This window comes from Oncorhynchus masou, chromosome 14 (genome assembly GCF_036934945.1).
Source record: "Oncorhynchus masou masou isolate Uvic2021 chromosome 14, UVic_Omas_1.1, whole genome shotgun sequence".
Classification (NCBI taxonomy): domain Eukaryota; kingdom Metazoa; phylum Chordata; class Actinopteri; order Salmoniformes; family Salmonidae; genus Oncorhynchus; species Oncorhynchus masou.
In genome coordinates, this window is record NC_088225.1 from 3733508 (window position 1) to 3752322 (window position 18815).

Below are 18815 nucleotides of genomic sequence, written 5' to 3' on the forward strand. Positions count from 1 at the left end.
ACCATTAAATCCATTATTTAAAAAATTGAAAGAATATGACATCACAACAAACCTGCCAAGAGAGGGCCACCCAATAAAACTCACAGACCAGGTAAGGAGGGCATTAATCCAAGGCAACAAAGAGCCCAAAGATGACCCTGAAGGACCTGTAAAGCTCCACAGCTGAGATTGGAGTATCTGTCCATAGGACCACTTTAAGCCGTACACTCCACAGAGCTGGGCTTTATGGAAGAGTGGCCACAAAAAAAGAATATTGCTTAAAGAAAGAAATAAGCAAACCTGTTTGTCTTCCAGAGATTTGGGACGGAGGTTCACCTTCCAGCAGGACAATGGCCCTAAGCATACTGCTAAAGCAACACTCGTGTGGTTTATTGGGAAACATTTTAAATGTCTTGGAATGGCCTAGTCAAAGCCCAGACCTCAATCCAATTGAGAATCTGTTGTATGACTTAGATTGCTGTACACCAGTGGAACCCATCCAACTTGAAGGAGCTGTAGCAGCTTTGCCTTGAAGAATGGGCAAAAATCCCAGTCACTAGATGTGCCAAGCTTATAGAGACATACCCCAAGAGACTTGCAGCTGTAATTGCTGCAAAAGGTGGCTCTACAAAGTACTGACTTCGGGGGAGGGGGGTGAATAGTTATGCACGCTCAAGTTCTGTTTTCTTTGTCTTATTTCTTGTTTGTTTCACAATAAAACTATTTAGCATTTTCAAAAGGGTAGGCATGTTGTGTAAATCAACCCCCCCCCAAAAAAAATCTATTTTAGTTCCAGGTTGTAAGGCAACAAAATAGAAAAAATGCCAAGGGGGTGAATACTTTCGCAAAGCCACTGTCGGTTGTTTTAATGGCCTCGGTTTCTCCTTTAGCCTCCTAGCTCACACTGGCTTATGTAACACATTGTGGTGCCTTTCCCCTATAAATAGAGCTAGGAGTTTCCCCTGACCTTGTCAGGAAGAACTCTGGCCCCTATTAATTACAATCTACTTACTTGCAGGCGACGGTACATACAGACCTTGTAGGGTCCCATCCCACTGCGGCACACAAGCCGTCACACCCAATTTAAAAACTCACAGGCTTTTCAAAGGATGCAAAGACTGACAGACCGTCTACTGTGTTTCCCTAAGCAGCTCAGAGGAGGACAAGGAGATTCGGAAGAAGCAGGTCCGCCCTCTTTTCCGCCACTTCCGTCGCATTGATGCCTGTCTGCAGCCCAGAGAGGCCTTCCGGGGCTCAGATGAGAGTGAGTGAGACACATCAATCATACTGTGATACTTTCTGTATTTTGAAAGTTCTATATCTTGGAAAAAAAAAAAAAACGTAATTTCTCACATGCAAAACATTTTGGGACTGTAATCAACAGTGGACTAATGAAGAAGGAACAAAAAATACCCAAAGATTGTTTTTGAGTGGTATTTACCTTTCTAAGGTATTCAGATATATGCCAACCGATATGAGGATATGGGACAGATGCTGTACACACTAAAGCCATGTGTGTGAAGTTAAAACGTGTGTGTGTGTGTGTGTGTGTGTGTGTGCGCGCGCACAGTCTTTTGCAGGGTGTACACGCCGGACCACTCGTACGTGACGATCCGCAGCCGTCTGTCGTGCCGTGTGGGGGAGATACTGGCACTAGTCAGGGAGAAGCTGCAGTACAGCGAAGACCAGCCAACCCAACCTGGCAACCTGCTGCTAGTGGCTGTCACCTCCGCCGGGGGTAGGACCACCCACACACAGATACTGTATACTTTAAACCTACGATTACTTCTCGCCATGCCTACTTTTGATTGGCGTTCTGCAGAAAAAAAACAGCCACAACCAAAACACCCAATCAGACAATGCAAGCTTTGACATGATTGTTTGAACAGCGACGCTTACATCCACAAAGAGGTTTAGATTTAAATCCACAAATGACTAGCCACCACTGCTTGGCGCTAAGCTGCCAAAGTGTTTTGACTCTATGGAGATGAAAACAGTTTGTTGATGTTCTGGCGTGTATCTGTGTGCTTCTTGTTATGTGTTGCTGGAATCTCTACTAATCCATTGCGTGTGTGCTGATGTGTGGGCTCATCTGTGTTGTGTTCTCAGAGAAGACCGCTTTCCGGCCTAGCGACGAGGCGGTCTTCACCACCCTGGGAGTCAACACTCACCTGTTTGCCTGCGAGCCCTCCGAGCTGGAGAGCCTGGTGAGTCCTAGAACACGAGTCATCACTTAACAATGGAGAAACAAAAGCCCTGGCTGGTGGCCATTTTGGATAGTTCTAAACAACATTGTTTACATTAAAGTCATTATTGTGCTCATAAAGTTATCAAAAACATGCTAAGGAGATGAAACAATGAAGGTGCTTTAGTCCAAAGCTTCTCTGGTAAGACTTTTTTTTTCTCTCTCTCTCCTTAGCTTCCCTTACCTGAGGAGATCCACTGGTCACCCGGCGACAGTAAACTCCATGACATGAGTGCTGAGGAGGTAGCCACTCAGCTGGTGGTGTTTGACTGGGAGCTCTTTAGCTGCGTGCATGAGGTCAGTGATTGGTGGAGCTGTTAGTACTGGGCGGAACCAAATAATTGCAAAAGAAGTTCTCCATGATAAGGAATTATGCTGTGTGTGGTCTACCTACATTTTCGATGAGGAAGACTTATAGTACGTTTCTTCATTGGTATATCCAGGTGGAGTTTGTGTGCTATGTGTTCCACGGCGAGCAGGCTCGCTGGCGCCCCCTCAACCTTGAGCTGGTACTGCAGCGATGCAGCGAGGTGCAGCATTGGGTCGCCACCGAGATCCTGCAGTGCCAGTCGCTGCCCAAGAGGGTGCAGCTCCTCCGCAAGTTCATCAAGATCGCAGCTCTGTGAGTTCCCGGGTGACCTATTGACTTGTATTACACCTAGGTGTGTTGTATTGATGATATGCGTTTTAATGGTGTGTGTGTGGCCACAATAATAGTTTAAAATAGTGCCAAGTAGTGTTATTATTTGATCATTCCTAACAGTGTGTTTTACGGCGTTTGTGTGTGTGTGTACTCCAGGTGTAAGCAGCAGCAGGACCTGCTGTCCTTCCTAGCTGTTGTTCTGGGGTTGGACAACCCTGCAGTCAGCCGCCTTCGCCTCACCTGGGAGGTAAAACACACACACACACACACACACACCCCAATGGAGGCTGCTGAGGGTGAGACAGCAAATAATGGCTGGAAAGGAGTAAATGGAATGATGTATTTGATACCATTCCACTCCTGCCATTACCACAGGCCTACCCTCCCCCAGTTAAGGTGCCACCAACCTCCTATGATACATACCCCTCTATGCAGACAGTCAACATGCACGTCAGCAAACACACTGGCGTAGGGAATTGTTTATAACTCTGGGGACTATTTGTTTGTGGCAGGGCCTACCTGGGAAGTTCAGGAAGCAGTTCCAGCAGTTTGAGAGCATTGCGGTGAGTGGCTGTTCGGGGTCTCGTAGGGGACAGTTGATGGAGCCCCTATAATATGGGCTTACTGTGTATCAGGGTTGAGCTCAGTTCCATTTGTCAGTCAACAATTATAAAATAGGTCTTCTGACCTCAAAAAGTAAATGGCCCCAATCCGTATGTGGCTACGGATTCATTTATAAAGGCACATTTAGTGAAGGGTGAGTGAGTGAACGCATTGTTGTTTTTCAGGATCCATCCAGGAACCACAAGTCGTACAGAGACCTGATGGGCAGCCTCAGGCCCCCTCTCATCCCCTTCACACCGCTGCTGCTCAAAGGTCAGACAGACACACACACACACACACACACACACACTGTACACCATACACACAGCAAGTAAATTCACACAAACACTGTAGTTCTCTCTCTCCACTACCCAAATGCCACAAAGATGCATCTTTACTAATACAAAACGCACCCTCACACACCCCATCCACACAGGCCGCCATTGGCTTAAACCACAGACTAAATGAGTGACGCCGGGCCGCTCCTCAAGGTCTCTCTCTGGCCATAGACACACACACACACCATAGCTGAGGAAACGCTACACGGTGTGTGTGTGGTGCTGAAAACAGGGGCACAAACCTCTACAACCCCCCCCCCCCCAAACACACACTCACTCTACCCTCCAGATGTTTTCCAGATGTGAGCTCATAACATCTCTCAGACGCGCACACACACACACACACACATACAATGCTGATTAGAAGGCAGCCTTTCAGCCCCGCCTTGCTAATTAACACCCATAGTTAATCTCTCCATCTCCCTCAACCCTAGCCTGGGTACCAGTCTCTTTAGCGAACATTTGGAATGGCAGTGGAAGGTTTGCTGAAGAGAATGGTGCTCAGGCTACCTCCACCCTGCACACACACAGAGCTCAGCATGCTGTCTCCCTGCTGGGCAACACGAGTATGTGACTCCTTTCATGTTAAATGTAGCCGATGCTGGAGTCTACATGTATCGTACTTCTACATCCTCTTGAGGAGTGAATAAAGACGGCTGTACATTTGAGTCATTACACTTACATATACAGACGTACAAAGACATCCAGCATATCCGCACACACACATGCAACATGAACACAGGCTTGAGGCACACGCATCGGCATTGAGGCACTTCATAACCTACCGCTCCAACTTCACAACAGAAGTCCCTCATTATCTAAGAAAAGCGTGTTTTTCTCTCTCCTTCTCCCTTTCATTTCCTTTCTCTCCCACGCACACCCTTTTAACTCAGCATGGGGGACCCTGTCTATCAACATAACCAGGTGGCATTCATTTCTCTGCTTTGAGAGCACACACCTCCACAGGTGATCAGCTCCATAATGAGCTCTACCCCCTTCCTCCTTCCTCCCTCCCTCCACCGTTGCCATGTACCCTGCTTTGAGTGTCAACTCCTTCCCCCCCCCCCTTCTTTTCTCTCCATTCCTCTTTCAAATCTAATCATTTCAAGGCAAGGGATATCTCATCTTTTTTAGATTAACAAAGAATTGGATCTGTTCAGGAATTGGATCAACAAAATATCACTCCCATTATTATATAGGCTAGCTGTAATTCATCCCTGTGATAATAGATTGGTTATGTACTTACATCATTCTACACCATAATACTGTGTGTGCAATTTCCTTAATGTGTAGTATATTACACTTAAGTGTGTGCTTGTCTCGTTCTCTCTCTCTCTCACACACACACATTGAGTATAAAAGCTCTCTTGCCAATGTCACTTAGACACCAAAAACATGTGTGGAATGTTTTGTATTTGAATGCTGTGTATACCAGGCTCCAATATAATGTAACGTTAAGAATGACACCAGCTCCTAGTTTCCTATACAGGGCTGCTCTCAAGCTGTCATGTCTCTTCCTTTTTTGAAGATCAATTCAATCTTAACGTTGTAGTATTTTTCTGCAGCTGTTTTCCACCAATGGTCCAATAGAATCCCAGAATGGTTTTGGTGGACTGTAATATAATAATGTAGCTCAGTTAGTAGAGCAGGGCACCAGGGTTGTGGGTTTGATTCCCCTGGGGGACCAACTTTTACAATATTTTTTACACTATCCACTCACTTACCGTAAGTCGCTTTGGAGACGAGTGTCTGCTAAATGACTAAAATGTTAATGTGAAATAATAATGAGGCTTTTTATCCGAAGTGACTTAGTCATGTGTGCGTACATTTAAAAAAAACATTTGGCTGGTCCCGGGGATCGTACCCACTATCCCGGTGTTGCAATTACCATGCTCTTCCAACTGAGCTACAGAGGACCATGAACTTAAACAAGACAAACGTACAAGACAACGTACATACAAAAAATCAACTCCTACGGCTACCAGGTCGACTCCTTTCACAGCGAGATGCTTCCACTTTTTCATAATAGGACCATAGAGAATGATAAAGGACTCATCTTTGTATCTGTCCCATTGTGGCGTCTGTGAGCGCACGGGCAGCGCAATTGAGGCCATCTCCATTTTGTAGTTGTCAATTTTCTTGTACTGTTTTTATCAGTTGGTAAACAAACTGAAATGGTGCATACTGCCACCTGCAGTTATGAAATGTTTGCGCACGAGTATAATTCATTAGCTGATCCCTCCTGATGACCTAGATAGAATTATGTGATCCTTCATTAAAGGGATAGTTCACCCAAATGTAAGAAATAACACATTGGTTTCTTTCACCTGTAAGCAGTCTATGGACAAGGTACAGCAATCCATGAACTATCCCTTTAACCCAGTTGACTACAAAAGGCTGAAAGTCCTGAATGGTGTTGCCCATGCTAAAACAGGCTTTTGGGCACTAGAGTACTCTCATTCTCTATGGGTAGGACACATCTGCTGGCTAGCAGCTTAACAACCATACTGCATAAGCATTGCTATATGTATTACTGAATGTTTCTTAATGGCCACCAGCATGTCACTGCTGGCTTGCTTCTGAAGCTAAGCAGGTTTGGTCCTGGTCAGTCCCTGGATGGGAGACCAGATGCTGCTGTAAGTGGTGTTGGAGGGCCAGTAGGAGGCACTCTTTCCTCTGGTCTAAAAAATATCCCAATGCCCCAGGGCAGTGATTGGGGACACTGCCCTATGTAGGGTGCTGTCTTTCGGATGGGATGTTAAACGGGTGTCCTGACTCTGTGAGATCATTAAAGATCCCATGGCACTTATCGTACGAGTAGGGGTGTTAACCCTGGTGTCCTGGCTAAGTTCCCAATCTGGCCCGCATACCATCACGGTCACCTAATCATCCCCAGTTTACGATTGGCTCATTCACCCCCAATCCTCTCCCCTGTAACTATTCCCCAGGTCGTTGCTGTAAATGAGAACGTGTTCTCGGTCAACTTACCTGGTAAAATAACAGGTAAATAAAATAATAAATGGTGCAACCCATAGGATTTGAAAATAATTTTGCATCAAAAATGTTCCATAATGTCAGCAGTAATAGTGGAATGATTGTTTTGTACACCAGTGTTGTGATATTCGTCTATTGATTTCTCCCGTAGGAGCGGCATCTGTTGACAAAATGGGAAAGCTGTGGCTGTGTTATCTAGTGGAAACCAGGTTGAGTGGCTATGTAGAAATCGCTCCGTCATGTCCTGGTTACTAATATTCTACACTGTTCACTCAATTTCAGTTTGAGAAAACAAGCACTGAATACTGTAGCTAATCATTGTACTAAATTGCTGTGAAATATATTTTCAATAACAAAAAAATAGTTTTTACAGCTGTTTGGACTAAAACCAAAAGTGAAAGACTAAAGCTCAATGAGAAGACTGGGAGATTTTGTTTAGAATGCAGCCTATTGCTGTTGCAATTACCCTAACTTCCACATGGGGGAGAAGTTCTAGGTGTGGCACCTTTTTTAAATGCTAGTACAACCTCATATAATTCTCTGTGATATTTCACTCTGACCTGGGTGGCAAGGTGAAGCATTTTCAAAATGTTATTGGACGTTATGTTACAGCAGGAGTGTATTATTGTGCGTAACCTGACAGCTCAGTGAGGGCTTCCTGGTACCACGCTCGCTGGTTCAGAACGATAGCCTTTGTCCGTTCATCTCTGTGGTTAAATAACTGAACAGTTCAAGTAGGTATGTGTATGTTGAAGAGTAAGATGCATCTGGCTTTTCTCTCTCTCTCTGTGTGTGTGGGTGATGGTGGGGGAGTGAGGGAGGAAGATGCATATGCTTGCTATGTGTGTGATAGAGAGTTGGTTGGCAAAGTTTGTGTGTGTGTGTGTGTTCGGGAAGAGAAGGTGTGCTTGCTGTCCAGTGTGCAGCTCATAAAGCTCAGCTCCTAGCATCTTTAGTCCAGGGGTGAAAGAGGTCACATTAGCGTATCGCCTCACCTCCCTCCCTCCCTGCCTCCACCACACACACAAACACCCTCCCTCCCCCAGGTCTAGCAGCATTCAGAACATTCTTTCTGACTGGGCGTATCGTCTCGATTAAACATGCCCCCCTTTTTTACCCAGCACCCGCAAATTCCAGTTCCTATGAAGAGATCACGGATTGTGACTCTTTGGCTTGTCTCCCTCTCTCGGTCCTACCTGTCCTCCGTCTATGGGCTAAAGCACCGGTAGACAAGGGAAGCTGCTGGGGCAGGTGTCCACAAGCCATTACTTAACTGTTCCCTGCCTTCACTATGTGTTTACCTTTCTCTCTCTCTCCCTGTCTCTTCTTTTTCTCTCTCTCTTTCTCTTTCTCTCTCTCTTTCTCTCTCTCTTTCTCTCTCTTCTCTCTCTCTCAGATCTGACCTTCCTCCACGAGAGCTGCAAGTCGTTTCACGGGGAGCTTGTCAATTTTGAGAAGATGGTGAGTGTATGTTCAGCCATTTGACAGAATAGCCAAAGAAATACATGTCTGTTTCTATTCGGCACAATTGGCGTGATTCCCTGGACAAAAAGTTACCCCCCCCCCCTCGATTTCCCTGACTACTGTCTTACTACACATTACTACACGCGTCTCCTCTCTCTCGCAGCATAAAGTTGCAGAGATGGTGAGGAGCATCAGACGATACAGGAGCTCCCAACTAGGTAAGCGTTAATGGCCACAGGCACACCTGTCTGTTAAGAATAGTCTTGAAGGAGCCGAGCTCCACCCTGCCATCTGTTTAGAACAGCACAGGCCTCGGGGCCGTTCAATCACACAACCACCATTCACGACCACTACACACCCACACAGGCATTCTCCACCCATAATGAATGATATTACTGTCTGACAAACCACCTTGCTAAAACACTCCGCTAAGTTGAGTTTAACACTTTAACATTATCATTCATTACATGACCTAGTTGAAAATAAATGCCCACTAACATGAAGTCACCGCACTGGGTACAGCTCAAAACGCTGCGACATGGCTATCACATAGCCTAGCATGTTAAATGTTCAATATCATTATTGTCACGTAGCATCACATGCTAAAACACTCGCTAATGTTGGCATCGCATCGTCTAGCATGCTTAACACTCCATAATATCACTCTCACGGTTACACAACACATCTCACAGCCTGGTCCACTATTTGTAAGAGCCAGCATTCCCAAGCGTCAGTGTGATTTAATTTGTATCGCGCTCGTGCGCTCTTACGCTCATTAGTTTCAGTAAAGCGCGACGCTGTCGGCCACACTAAGATCAGCGACGTCCGGCCCACGTCCAGTCTAACGCTGTGCCCCGATCAACACCCACGAGATTGCTGAGTGATATAAGACTCTAACGCAAAGACACTCGATAACCCAGTAGAATGTTGGCTTTCACCACCCTCTAATCGCTGTGTATTTATTGACTTGGGGCATAAAGACAGAGGGTTTCACAGCAGGTCAACAACTTGGCCTATGTACATACAACACAACATGTAGAGGTTTTATACCAGCTGAGGATTCTACACATGTACATGCATGTTATATGTAGAAATACTCTATATATTTTGGAGGGAAAAAATGTGAATGCTCCTCATGGTAACACTCCTTACACAGTGCACTTGCTAATGGATAAACACCACACAATGTTGAACACCACTAAAATAACCATAAGGTACTGTACCTTATTTGTACTGCTACATTGATATGGAGTAAAGCGTTGTTGGGTTTGGAGCTTTACAAGAAAGGCATTTCACTGTACTTGTGTACGTGACGTTAAAACTTGCGACGTGAGACCAGAGCCAAGCCTCGCTTCTTCACGGCATATACCGTGACCTTAATCAGTGCATAATGTTGCCTCAGCCAGGGCAGGGTTAATGTTTTTACGTTGTTGTATTTTACTTTTAGATCTAGTTACAGATCTTGTTCTGTCTATTAGATGACAAGTTAATTCCAAGGCTTAAGCTCCTTTTGTGCTGAATAAAGAACACAAACAAGACTTGACGTAAACTGTGGTGTGTAGAACCTGAGGTTGAATAGCTTCTACCTGAAAGTGAGAAAATAGGGTTTCTTTTCACTCTGGGATATTCCATCGTCTTCCTTCGGGATCCTCAGACCAGTTGCAGGAAGTGCTGAAACCCTTTTTAGATGTGTATTATATGGTACACAGTGCTATAATGAATCTGGGCTTAGATGCATAAATCCTAGAGGGCTTAGTTACAGCGGTACATTGTCTGAGATTACCACTGTATCCTAATGGACTTGCATGGAATGTATCACAAAGTGCCTCGTTGGATGACCGCAGGGGTCTCTCTCCCTCATTTCAATCCCTCTATCTTTCTCCCCATCTCTTTTTTTTTCTCCACCTGAGTGACTTTGACAATGGTCATCTCATTCCATTTAAGTATAGGTTACTTCTGCTTAGCGAGCTAGAGCACACATTTAACCCTGTGTTCTCCGACAGGTATAGTGTACATTCAGGCATACACCACATTCACAAACCCATTGACCCCCCCCCCAAAGGGAACAGCTTCAAAATGGCCCTTTGGGCTCAGTAGTAAAATGGCCATCTCATCCTATAGATCGCTGCTGCTTTTGTGATGGTGGCACAGAGGAGGATAACGATGCATCCAAGAATGATTTGCTGCACCCAGAATGGGAAAGGACAAGTTGAGGCTATTGACAGCCTGCCTGACAAAGTGTTTTGCTGTTGGTTAGAACTGAATCAAACCAGTTTATTTGCCTGCTGCATTGTGTGGGCTCGTCGTGAGCAGATGCTGCTGCGATCCTCTAGTTAGGTCAAGTGGAAGTAGTGGGGTATCTGTCGCCGCCCGGTGGTAAGATCAGGACATTGCACGCCACAGCAGATTCTCTGGGGGTTACACTACCATATAGCGCAGGGATCATCAACTAGATTTAAATATAAATATATATATTTTTGCGGATGGTCGGGGGGCAGAAATATAATTACAAGAAATATGTAGACCGCAAATTGACCGAAAGTATCCCAAACATATGTTCTACTACACATAATAATTTCAAACCTTGCCTATATTGAATACAATCACGTGCCTCTCTATGAGTGGGAATTCTTGGGAACAGGTTTGAAAAATGTTTAATAACTTGGAGCTTATTTCCTGGTGTTTTTAGACTTTAATGTCTAATAATAATTATACAAAAAAATATATTTTTGTGCTAAGAACTTGGGGGGGGGGGGCAAATAAAACAACCTGCGGGACGCCAGTTGAGGGACCCTGATCTAGGTGGTGAAATATGATTACTGCTTAAATTGTTTTGTTGGGGGTATGTTTAACTAATGAACTGACCTCTCTCTCGTAGCTTTGGATGCAGAGCCTTCCCCCTCTCACCTCCAGACCAAGGCCTACATTCGCCAGCTGCAGGTCATTGACAATCAGAACCTGCTCTTTGAAATGTCCTGCAAGATGGAGCCCAAAGACATGTGAGAGAAAGTGCGAGGAGAGGGGCGAGAAAGAGGGAGATCACCCCCCCCCCCCCTTCTCCACTGCAACTCTGCCCTCCTCAATGGCCTCAACTCTGATTGGATGAATCAGCTAGCCATTTTTGTAACTTTGCTATGCTCTGTGTTTTCCTGGCTTCCTCCCACACTCTTCCCGGTCTGCTTGTCATAAGCCACCAATGATTTTGTGTACAATACTCAGACTGCTGGAAACGGCTGAGAAAAATGACTGGAACTCTTTTCTTTGAAGCCTTGTGCGTGTGACTTTGTGAGCATGATGATGTATGAGGGCAGGAGGTTTCAGGACTGACTTGAGTAGCAGATTGGACAGCCATTTTGTGCAGAAGATGAGGATGAATGAATAGTAGACTTTTGTTTGATTAGTTTTTGTTTCCCCAACACCAAGTCATGCTTTTGCTTTCACGTCCAAGTGAAGCCTGTCCAGTTTGCACTGCCACCAAACCCCCTTCCCCAACTGAACCTTTCTGAACTTACCCAAACCAGGATGGTTAGCCCAAATGGGGAAAGGCCGGCTTTGTTTTATTAGACCAGTTGAACCGAAGTCTCTATGACATTTGACCCCCCAGACAGACTGTATTCCTGCTATTGTCCCACCTTTTCTCTGTGAACTACTCGGACGTAAGACAATCTAACCCTGTGACCTCTAACCTAACTCTTGACCCCTCCCCTCCAGCCAACATGGGCACTTACCACCGACCGCTCAGTGGCAGCCCTCAACGAGTCAGTGACAATTGGATAATAGAAAATATACTCCTGGGCTAAAATAAACCGAGTTTATACCTCTGAACAAAAGCTTCCACCATGTCACAAGAAGATGTGGTATTCTGGGTGATGGTGGAATGAAAAGTCTCTGAACCCCATTTATGTGCTGCGGGCTTATTGGCTCCCCACATCAAAGATCTCTCTCATTAGCTGAGTCAGTTGTTGATTGACAGCTCTTGATAATCCCACCCTTTGGGGAGGTTCAGACTGAGGCCTCAGGTTCACCATCACAAACCCTTCTTTATGTACAGTACAGATGATGGCAGCCAACATATTTGTATCAACCAAGCACTTTTGCCTGACCTCAGGGTACATTTCAATGAGGATAAATACAGCATGAGAATTGTTTGTGATTGTACAAAATGTTCAGTATAGTTCAGTATCATTTTTATCGCAATTTAACAAAGCCATTGTCTCACAACTCTCAACAAAAGAACCAAGACCCGTTTTATTCTATAGGCATGGTACCATCATCATGGCCACTTGTACTGCACCATAGTTTCTAATATGCTGATTGATGAATTTTCTCGTTGAAAATGGAGTTAAACTGGACCCAATGACGCTGACAACACTTGTTTGCCTGCAACTCTCTCAGGATCCCTGGGTCACGACCTTCGGAGGGCTGCCTGGCAATGCCTGTACGATAAAGCTGTAATGTAAATATTCTATGTGTAAATAGCTAAATAATATGGAGACTCTATTTTATGTAAGATGCAAGGAGATTATTTTATTTGTTTTTGTAAATCTGAGAACGGGTGTAAATGGAGACAGAAATGGAGTCTGCTACTGTAGTTGAGGTGAATTGATGAATTGTACAGCATATTTCTTCTGTTTTTTGTTTTCTTAAGCGAGACGGGGTGGGGTGGGGTGGGAATTTGACTCGCGTGGGGTTTTGTTTTTGTACAGAAGTCAGTGTTTACAGTCATCTCTCCTGAAACTCAGATGTGTCATTAGATGTGGCCCAAGGTTATATCAGAGCAGTTGTATCAAACCCACCCTTAACCCTTAGGCAATGTGTAGATCTGGAGTAATTGGATAGGTGGCAATGTAGTAATACCTCCACTTTGCCCTGTGTTAGGCTAGATGGAATTTCCACTACATTATTACTTACACCTATCACCTGTTTAGGAGGTTGGGGCTGAGGGTTTGGGAGTCGATCTGTTCTTTTTAACCATGGGGAGGCCCTTCACTCTGGCCTCAGTTACCACGCACCTAAATAAAGCCTCTTCTGATGACACCTGTGTGCTGTTGGTTTATTCTGTCATTTAACCTTGGCTACTGCCTCTTTCTCAATTTTTCACTTAAAACATATAGGCATTGGCACACAGAGCAGGGGTTTAGAAAAGCTAATTTTAACCAATTCAAATGTATCAGTTCCTCCAACTCATTTAAGTTACTTAACTTGAGTTAATCATGGATGGATTTGGACATGAAGACCCGAAAATGCTAATATAGGTAGCATTAATTTGCATTGGATTTGTGCCACATATACTAAAAAGTTAGCATTTGATACAGTGGCTGAGTAAAAAACAAAACAAAGCATGGTCACACCTTGTCCATAAACTGCTTACAGTGTAAGCAAACCAATATGACAGAGGGCTTTTCATTTTGTGCCGATATGGGATATACATTTTGTCCTATCATGATGGAATGGTCCATATACCCTAGACACCCACCTGAGTGACCCATACACTGAGAAGTCCTTATGTGTTTTATAGGCCTACGGCAAGAAGCCAAGGCAGAAATATGCAGTCAGAGACCCACTAAAGAAGCACCGCCCACTCAAGATTCAGGAGCCTTCCTGGCCTTACAAAGCCAAAGCCCCCGGATGGGTGAGCGTAACATAAAATACATTTCTCACAGCTGCTAATGAGAACCTTAACGACCTTGTACCTAGCCGGTGGGAATTCCGGTGGGGTGCCCCCACCCAGGTAGTAGTGGCAGTGCTGGCAACACTAGCTGCAGTAACTCATGGGGAGGGGTCACACTTGGACAATCAGAGAGGGGGAAAATTGTGGTCTGACTGCATAGAGATGCTTGTGGAAATGGGACCCCGCGTAGGTGTTTCAGGGGAATTTGATTTGAATTTGTCACATACACGTGTTTAGCAGATGTTATTGCGGGTGTAGCGAAATGCTTGTGTTTCTAGTTCTGACAGTGCAGCAATATCTAACAAGTAATATTTAACAATTTCACAACATACCTAATACACACATCTAAGTAAAGGAATGGAATTAAGAATATATAAATATATGGACGGGCAATGTCAGAGCCAGCATAGACTGAGATACTGTAGATAGTATAGAATGCAGTATATACATATGAGATGAGTAATGCAAGATATGTAAACATTATTAAAGTGACATTAAGGTGACAGGGTCTTCCATTTATTAAAATGGCTAATGTATTCAAGTATGTGTATGTAGGCTCCAGTCTCTCTGTGCTAGTGATGGCTATTTAACAGTCTGATGGCCTTGAGATAAAAGCTGTTTTTCAGTCTCGGTCCCGGCACCTGTACTGACCTCGCAATGATAGCGGGGTGAACAGGCAGTGGCTCAAGTGGTTTGTCCTTGATGATCTATCTGGCCTTCCTGTGACATCGGGTGCTGTAGGTGTATTGGAGGGCAGGTAGTTTGCCCCCAGTGATGCGTTGTGAAGACCCTCTGGAGAGCCCTACAATTGTGGGCGGTGTATTTGCCGTACCAGGCAGTGATACCGCCCAACTGGATGCTCAATTGTGCATCTATATAAAGGTTTGTGAGGATTTTAGGTGACACGCCACATTTCTTCAGCCTCCTGAGGTTGAAGAGGCTCTGTTGCACCTTCTCCACAACAATGTCTGTGTAGGTGTCCATTTCAGTTTGTTGGTGATGTGTACGCCGAGGAACTTAACTTCTCAGCTTCTCCACTGGTGTCCCTTTGATGTGGATCGAGGGGTGCTGTTTCCTGAAGTCCACGATCATCTCCTTTGTTTTGTTGACATTGAGTGAGAGGTTATTTTCCTGACACCACACTCCCAGAGCCCTCACCTCCTCCCTGTAGGCTGTCTCGTCATTGTTGGTAATCAAGCCTACTATTGTTGTCTTCTGCAAACTTGATGATCGAGTTGGAGGCGTACATCGTCACGCAGTCATGGGTGAACAGGGAGTACAGGAGGTGGCAGAGCACACACCCTTATGTGGCCCCACCTGGGTACTATAGTGTTGGGTAGTATAGTGTTGAACGCTGGGCTATAGTCAACGAACAGCATTCTTAAATAGGTATTCATCTTGTCCAGATGGGATAGGGCAGCATGCAGTGTGATGGAGATTGCATCGTCTGTGGATCTATTTTGGAGGTAAGCAAATTGGAGTGGGTTTTGGACAGGCCTGGGCAATTATTTTCCATGGAGGGCCACATTCAAATATACACTGCTCAAAAAAATAAAGGGAACACTAAAATAACACATCCTAGATCTGAACGAAATATTCTTATTAAATACTTTTTTCTTTACATAGTTGAATGAATGCTCTGACAACAAAATCACACAAAAATGATCAATGCAAATCAAATTTATCAACCCATGGAGGTCTGGATTTGGAGTCACACTCAAAATTAAAGTGGAAAACCACACTACAGGCTGATCCAACTTTGAGGTAATGTCCTTAAAACAAGTCAAAATTAGGCTCAGTAGTGTGTGTGGCCTACACGTGCCTGTATGACCTCCCTACAACGCCTGGGCCTGCTCCTGATGAGGTGGCGGATGGTCTCCTGAGGGATCTCCTGCCAGACCTGGACGAAAGCATCCGCCAACTCCTGGACAGTCTGTGGTGCAACGTGGCATTGGTGGATGGAGCGAGACATGATGTCCCAGATGTGCTCAATTGGATTCAGGTCTGGGGAACGGGCGGGCCAGTCCATAGCATCAATGTCTTCCTCTTGCAGGAACTGCTGACACACTCCAGCCACATGAGGTCTAGCATTGTCTTGCATTAGGAGGAACCCAGGGCCAACCGCACCAGCATATGGTCTCACAAGGGGTCTGAGGATCTCATCTCGGTACCTAATGGCAGTCAGGCTACCTCTGGCGAGCACATGGAGGGCTGTGCGGCTCCCCAAAGAAATGCCACCCCACACCGTGATGACCCACCGCCAAACTGGTTATGCTGGAGGATGTTGCAGGCAGCAGAACGTTCTCCACGGCGTCTCCAGACTGTCACATGTGCTCAATGTGAACCTGCTTTCATCTGTGAAGAGCATAGGGCGCCAGTGGCGAATTTGCCAATCTTGGTGTTCTCTGGCAAATGCCAAACATCCTGCACAATGTTGGGCTGTAAGCACAACCCCCACCTGTGGACGTCGGGCCCTCATACCGCCCTCATGGAGTCTGTTTCTGACCGTTTAAGCAGACACATGCACATTTGTGGCCTGCTGGAGGTCATTTTGCAGGGCTCTGGCAGTGCTCCTCCTTGCACAAAGGCAGAGGTCCCGCTGCTGGGTTGTTGGCCTCCTCCACATCTCCTGATGTACTGGCCTGTCTCCTGGTAGCGCCTCCATGCTCTGGACACTACGCTGACAGACATAGCAAACCTTCTTGCCACAGCTCACATTGATGTACCATCCTGGATGAGATGCACTACCTGAGCTACTTGTGTGGGTTGTAGACTCTGTCTCATGCTACCACTAGAGTGAAAGCACCGCCAGCATTCAAAAGTGACCAAAACATCAGCCAGGAAGCATAGGAACTGAGAAGTGGTCTGTGGTTATCACCTGCAGAACCACTCCTTTATTGGGGGTGTCTTGCCAATTGCCTATAATTTCCACCTGTTGTCTATTCCATGTGCACAACAGCATGTGACATTTATTGTCAATCAGTGTTGCTTCCTAGGTGGACAGTTTGATTTCACAGAAATGTGATTGACTTGGAGTTACATTGTGTTGTTTAAGTGTTCCCTTTATTTTTTTGAGCAGTGTATTTTTTCCATCACACGCCAGAATCATATTACAGGATTATACATGTGTATGACTGTGTTGACATATATATCTACTGTAAATCACATCCAGATATGCGACTTCACTTTTTTAACATGCCCCGAAATAAACCACATCCATTTGGTAGGTATTTTCATTATTAAAACATGCAATGAACTACACGGAGGAAAAGTACACTGTGCATTCAGCACCATGGACAGAACTCTTGTTAACGGGTATGCACAAAAACAAAAAGAGCTCAATATTACATTTAAACTACTCAATCAGTTTAAGTCTCTGATGGGCATTGACTACAGCAGTGAAGTCAGGTATAGTTTCTGACGTCGCTATGCGCAGGATTGCTGAGAGGTAGAGTCAGTAAGAGATGATCTGTGCCTTGACTTGTTATTTCATCACTGACAAAAATGGCTGTTCACATACATAGGTTGACCCAAACAGTACACACATCTTCTGAGCATGACTCCTAATCTTTGGAAAGTTTTGTTCATCGAGAGATGCGTAGAACCGTGTCAGTGACGTTGTTTTGAATAATTCTCCAATCACTGCGTCAGACTGAAGATCAATAAGCTCAAGTTGCAGGGCAGTGGGAAAGTTATCCACATTGAAGGTGAAAGGAAAGGAAGCCAACAGCATGTGATTTCCCAACATTTTGAAATCCTGAAAAACGAAGAAAGCACGCAGCAGCGTGTTCATCTGATAGGGAACAGACTAGTAGTGTCAGAAGGTGGGTGAGATTGTTGGCTTCTACTTGGTGGGTCAGGAGGAGTAATTTTCCCTTGAATGCTTTGACAAGGCTATACATCTGCATCTAATGTACAAAAAGGCCAAAACACACCCTACATTCATCGTCTACTTTCCTCTTCTTTGAAAAAAAATTTTTTTTGCGCAATTTCTAGCTATCTACCATTTGCAACTGTTACGTGTGTCAGCCTGTCAGTCGCTGTCTGTCCTTGTAAAAATGTTATTTATACGTGCCTTCAAAATAAATGTCCCACAAGCCGTGGGATTTAAATCATTACACAAAGGCGAGTATTCATTGGGCTTTTAATTTGAATAACAAATACGTTTTTCAAAACTTTACCCTTGCAAATTCTTCCGAGCATGATTACGCGGGCGGTATTGAATCAGGCCGCGTACGGACCGGTGTTGTGCCGAAAATCTCCCCACTGTCAGAATCCCCCCCTTCGCGTGAACGCGCACGCACTCAATTCTTCATTGCAGCGACTTGCTTGCGAGTTGAGATTTCTGATCATGTTAGGCTGTGTTTAATTTGATTTCGATTCCAGGTTGATCGCGGGGGAGGCACTAGTAATGTCTGCAGTTTTCGGTTTGGCTATTTGTTTCAGGTGTATTAGTCTATAAATAAAACTATTCTCCAAAATTCGTCATCTCCCCCATGTCTTATTCGACTCCTAGTTGTTCTGAAATGTTTATTGCAGTAGTATGAGCCACATGAAGTATGACTCTATCCACAAAATTAAGGAAATTAGAAGAAAATAGCCTTGCCGAAATCCTCCCCCTTCTAATTTTCTTAATTTTGTGGCGAGTGTCAAAAACTTCCCGTGGCACACACTACAGGTCAACATGAGCTACCAAAATGATTCTGATGTGTGCCAGGTCTTGCAGTCCCAAGATAGAAGGGGGGGCACCCGAAATTAATGTATGTGTGTTATATTAAACAGAGTAGGTAGTCAAATGTAGGCAAGCAATAAACAATACTTTGTGGCACACAGAATCAAACACTTTCTATAGAACAAACTTCACGTCAGGATAGGCAA

General features: G+C 44.9%; 1 protein-coding gene across 2 annotated transcripts in view; it reads left to right on the forward strand.

Moving 5' to 3' along the window:
• The window catches only part of rapgefl1 (Rap guanine nucleotide exchange factor (GEF)-like 1), a 33865-nt gene extending 20564 nt beyond the window's left edge, over window positions 1-13301 (forward strand). The window contains exons 5-15 of one of the 2 annotated variants that reach the window (XM_064985945.1): window positions 1128-1243; window positions 1550-1717; window positions 2089-2186; window positions 2399-2521; window positions 2668-2846; window positions 3024-3114; window positions 3380-3430; window positions 3656-3743; window positions 8199-8263; window positions 8430-8484; window positions 11145-13301. In XM_064985945.1, the coding sequence (XP_064842017.1) occupies window positions 1128-1243; window positions 1550-1717; window positions 2089-2186; window positions 2399-2521; window positions 2668-2846; window positions 3024-3114; window positions 3380-3430; window positions 3656-3743; window positions 8199-8263; window positions 8430-8484; window positions 11145-11269 (1159 nt within the window). In that variant the 3' untranslated portion in view covers window positions 11270-13301. The remainder of the gene's footprint in view (window positions 1-1127; window positions 1244-1549; window positions 1718-2088; window positions 2187-2398; window positions 2522-2667; window positions 2847-3023; window positions 3115-3379; window positions 3431-3655; window positions 3744-8198; window positions 8264-8429; window positions 8485-11144) is intronic. The other variant, XM_064985946.1, reaches the window with a different exon arrangement.
• The last annotated feature ends 5514 nt before the right edge of the window (window positions 13302-18815 follow it).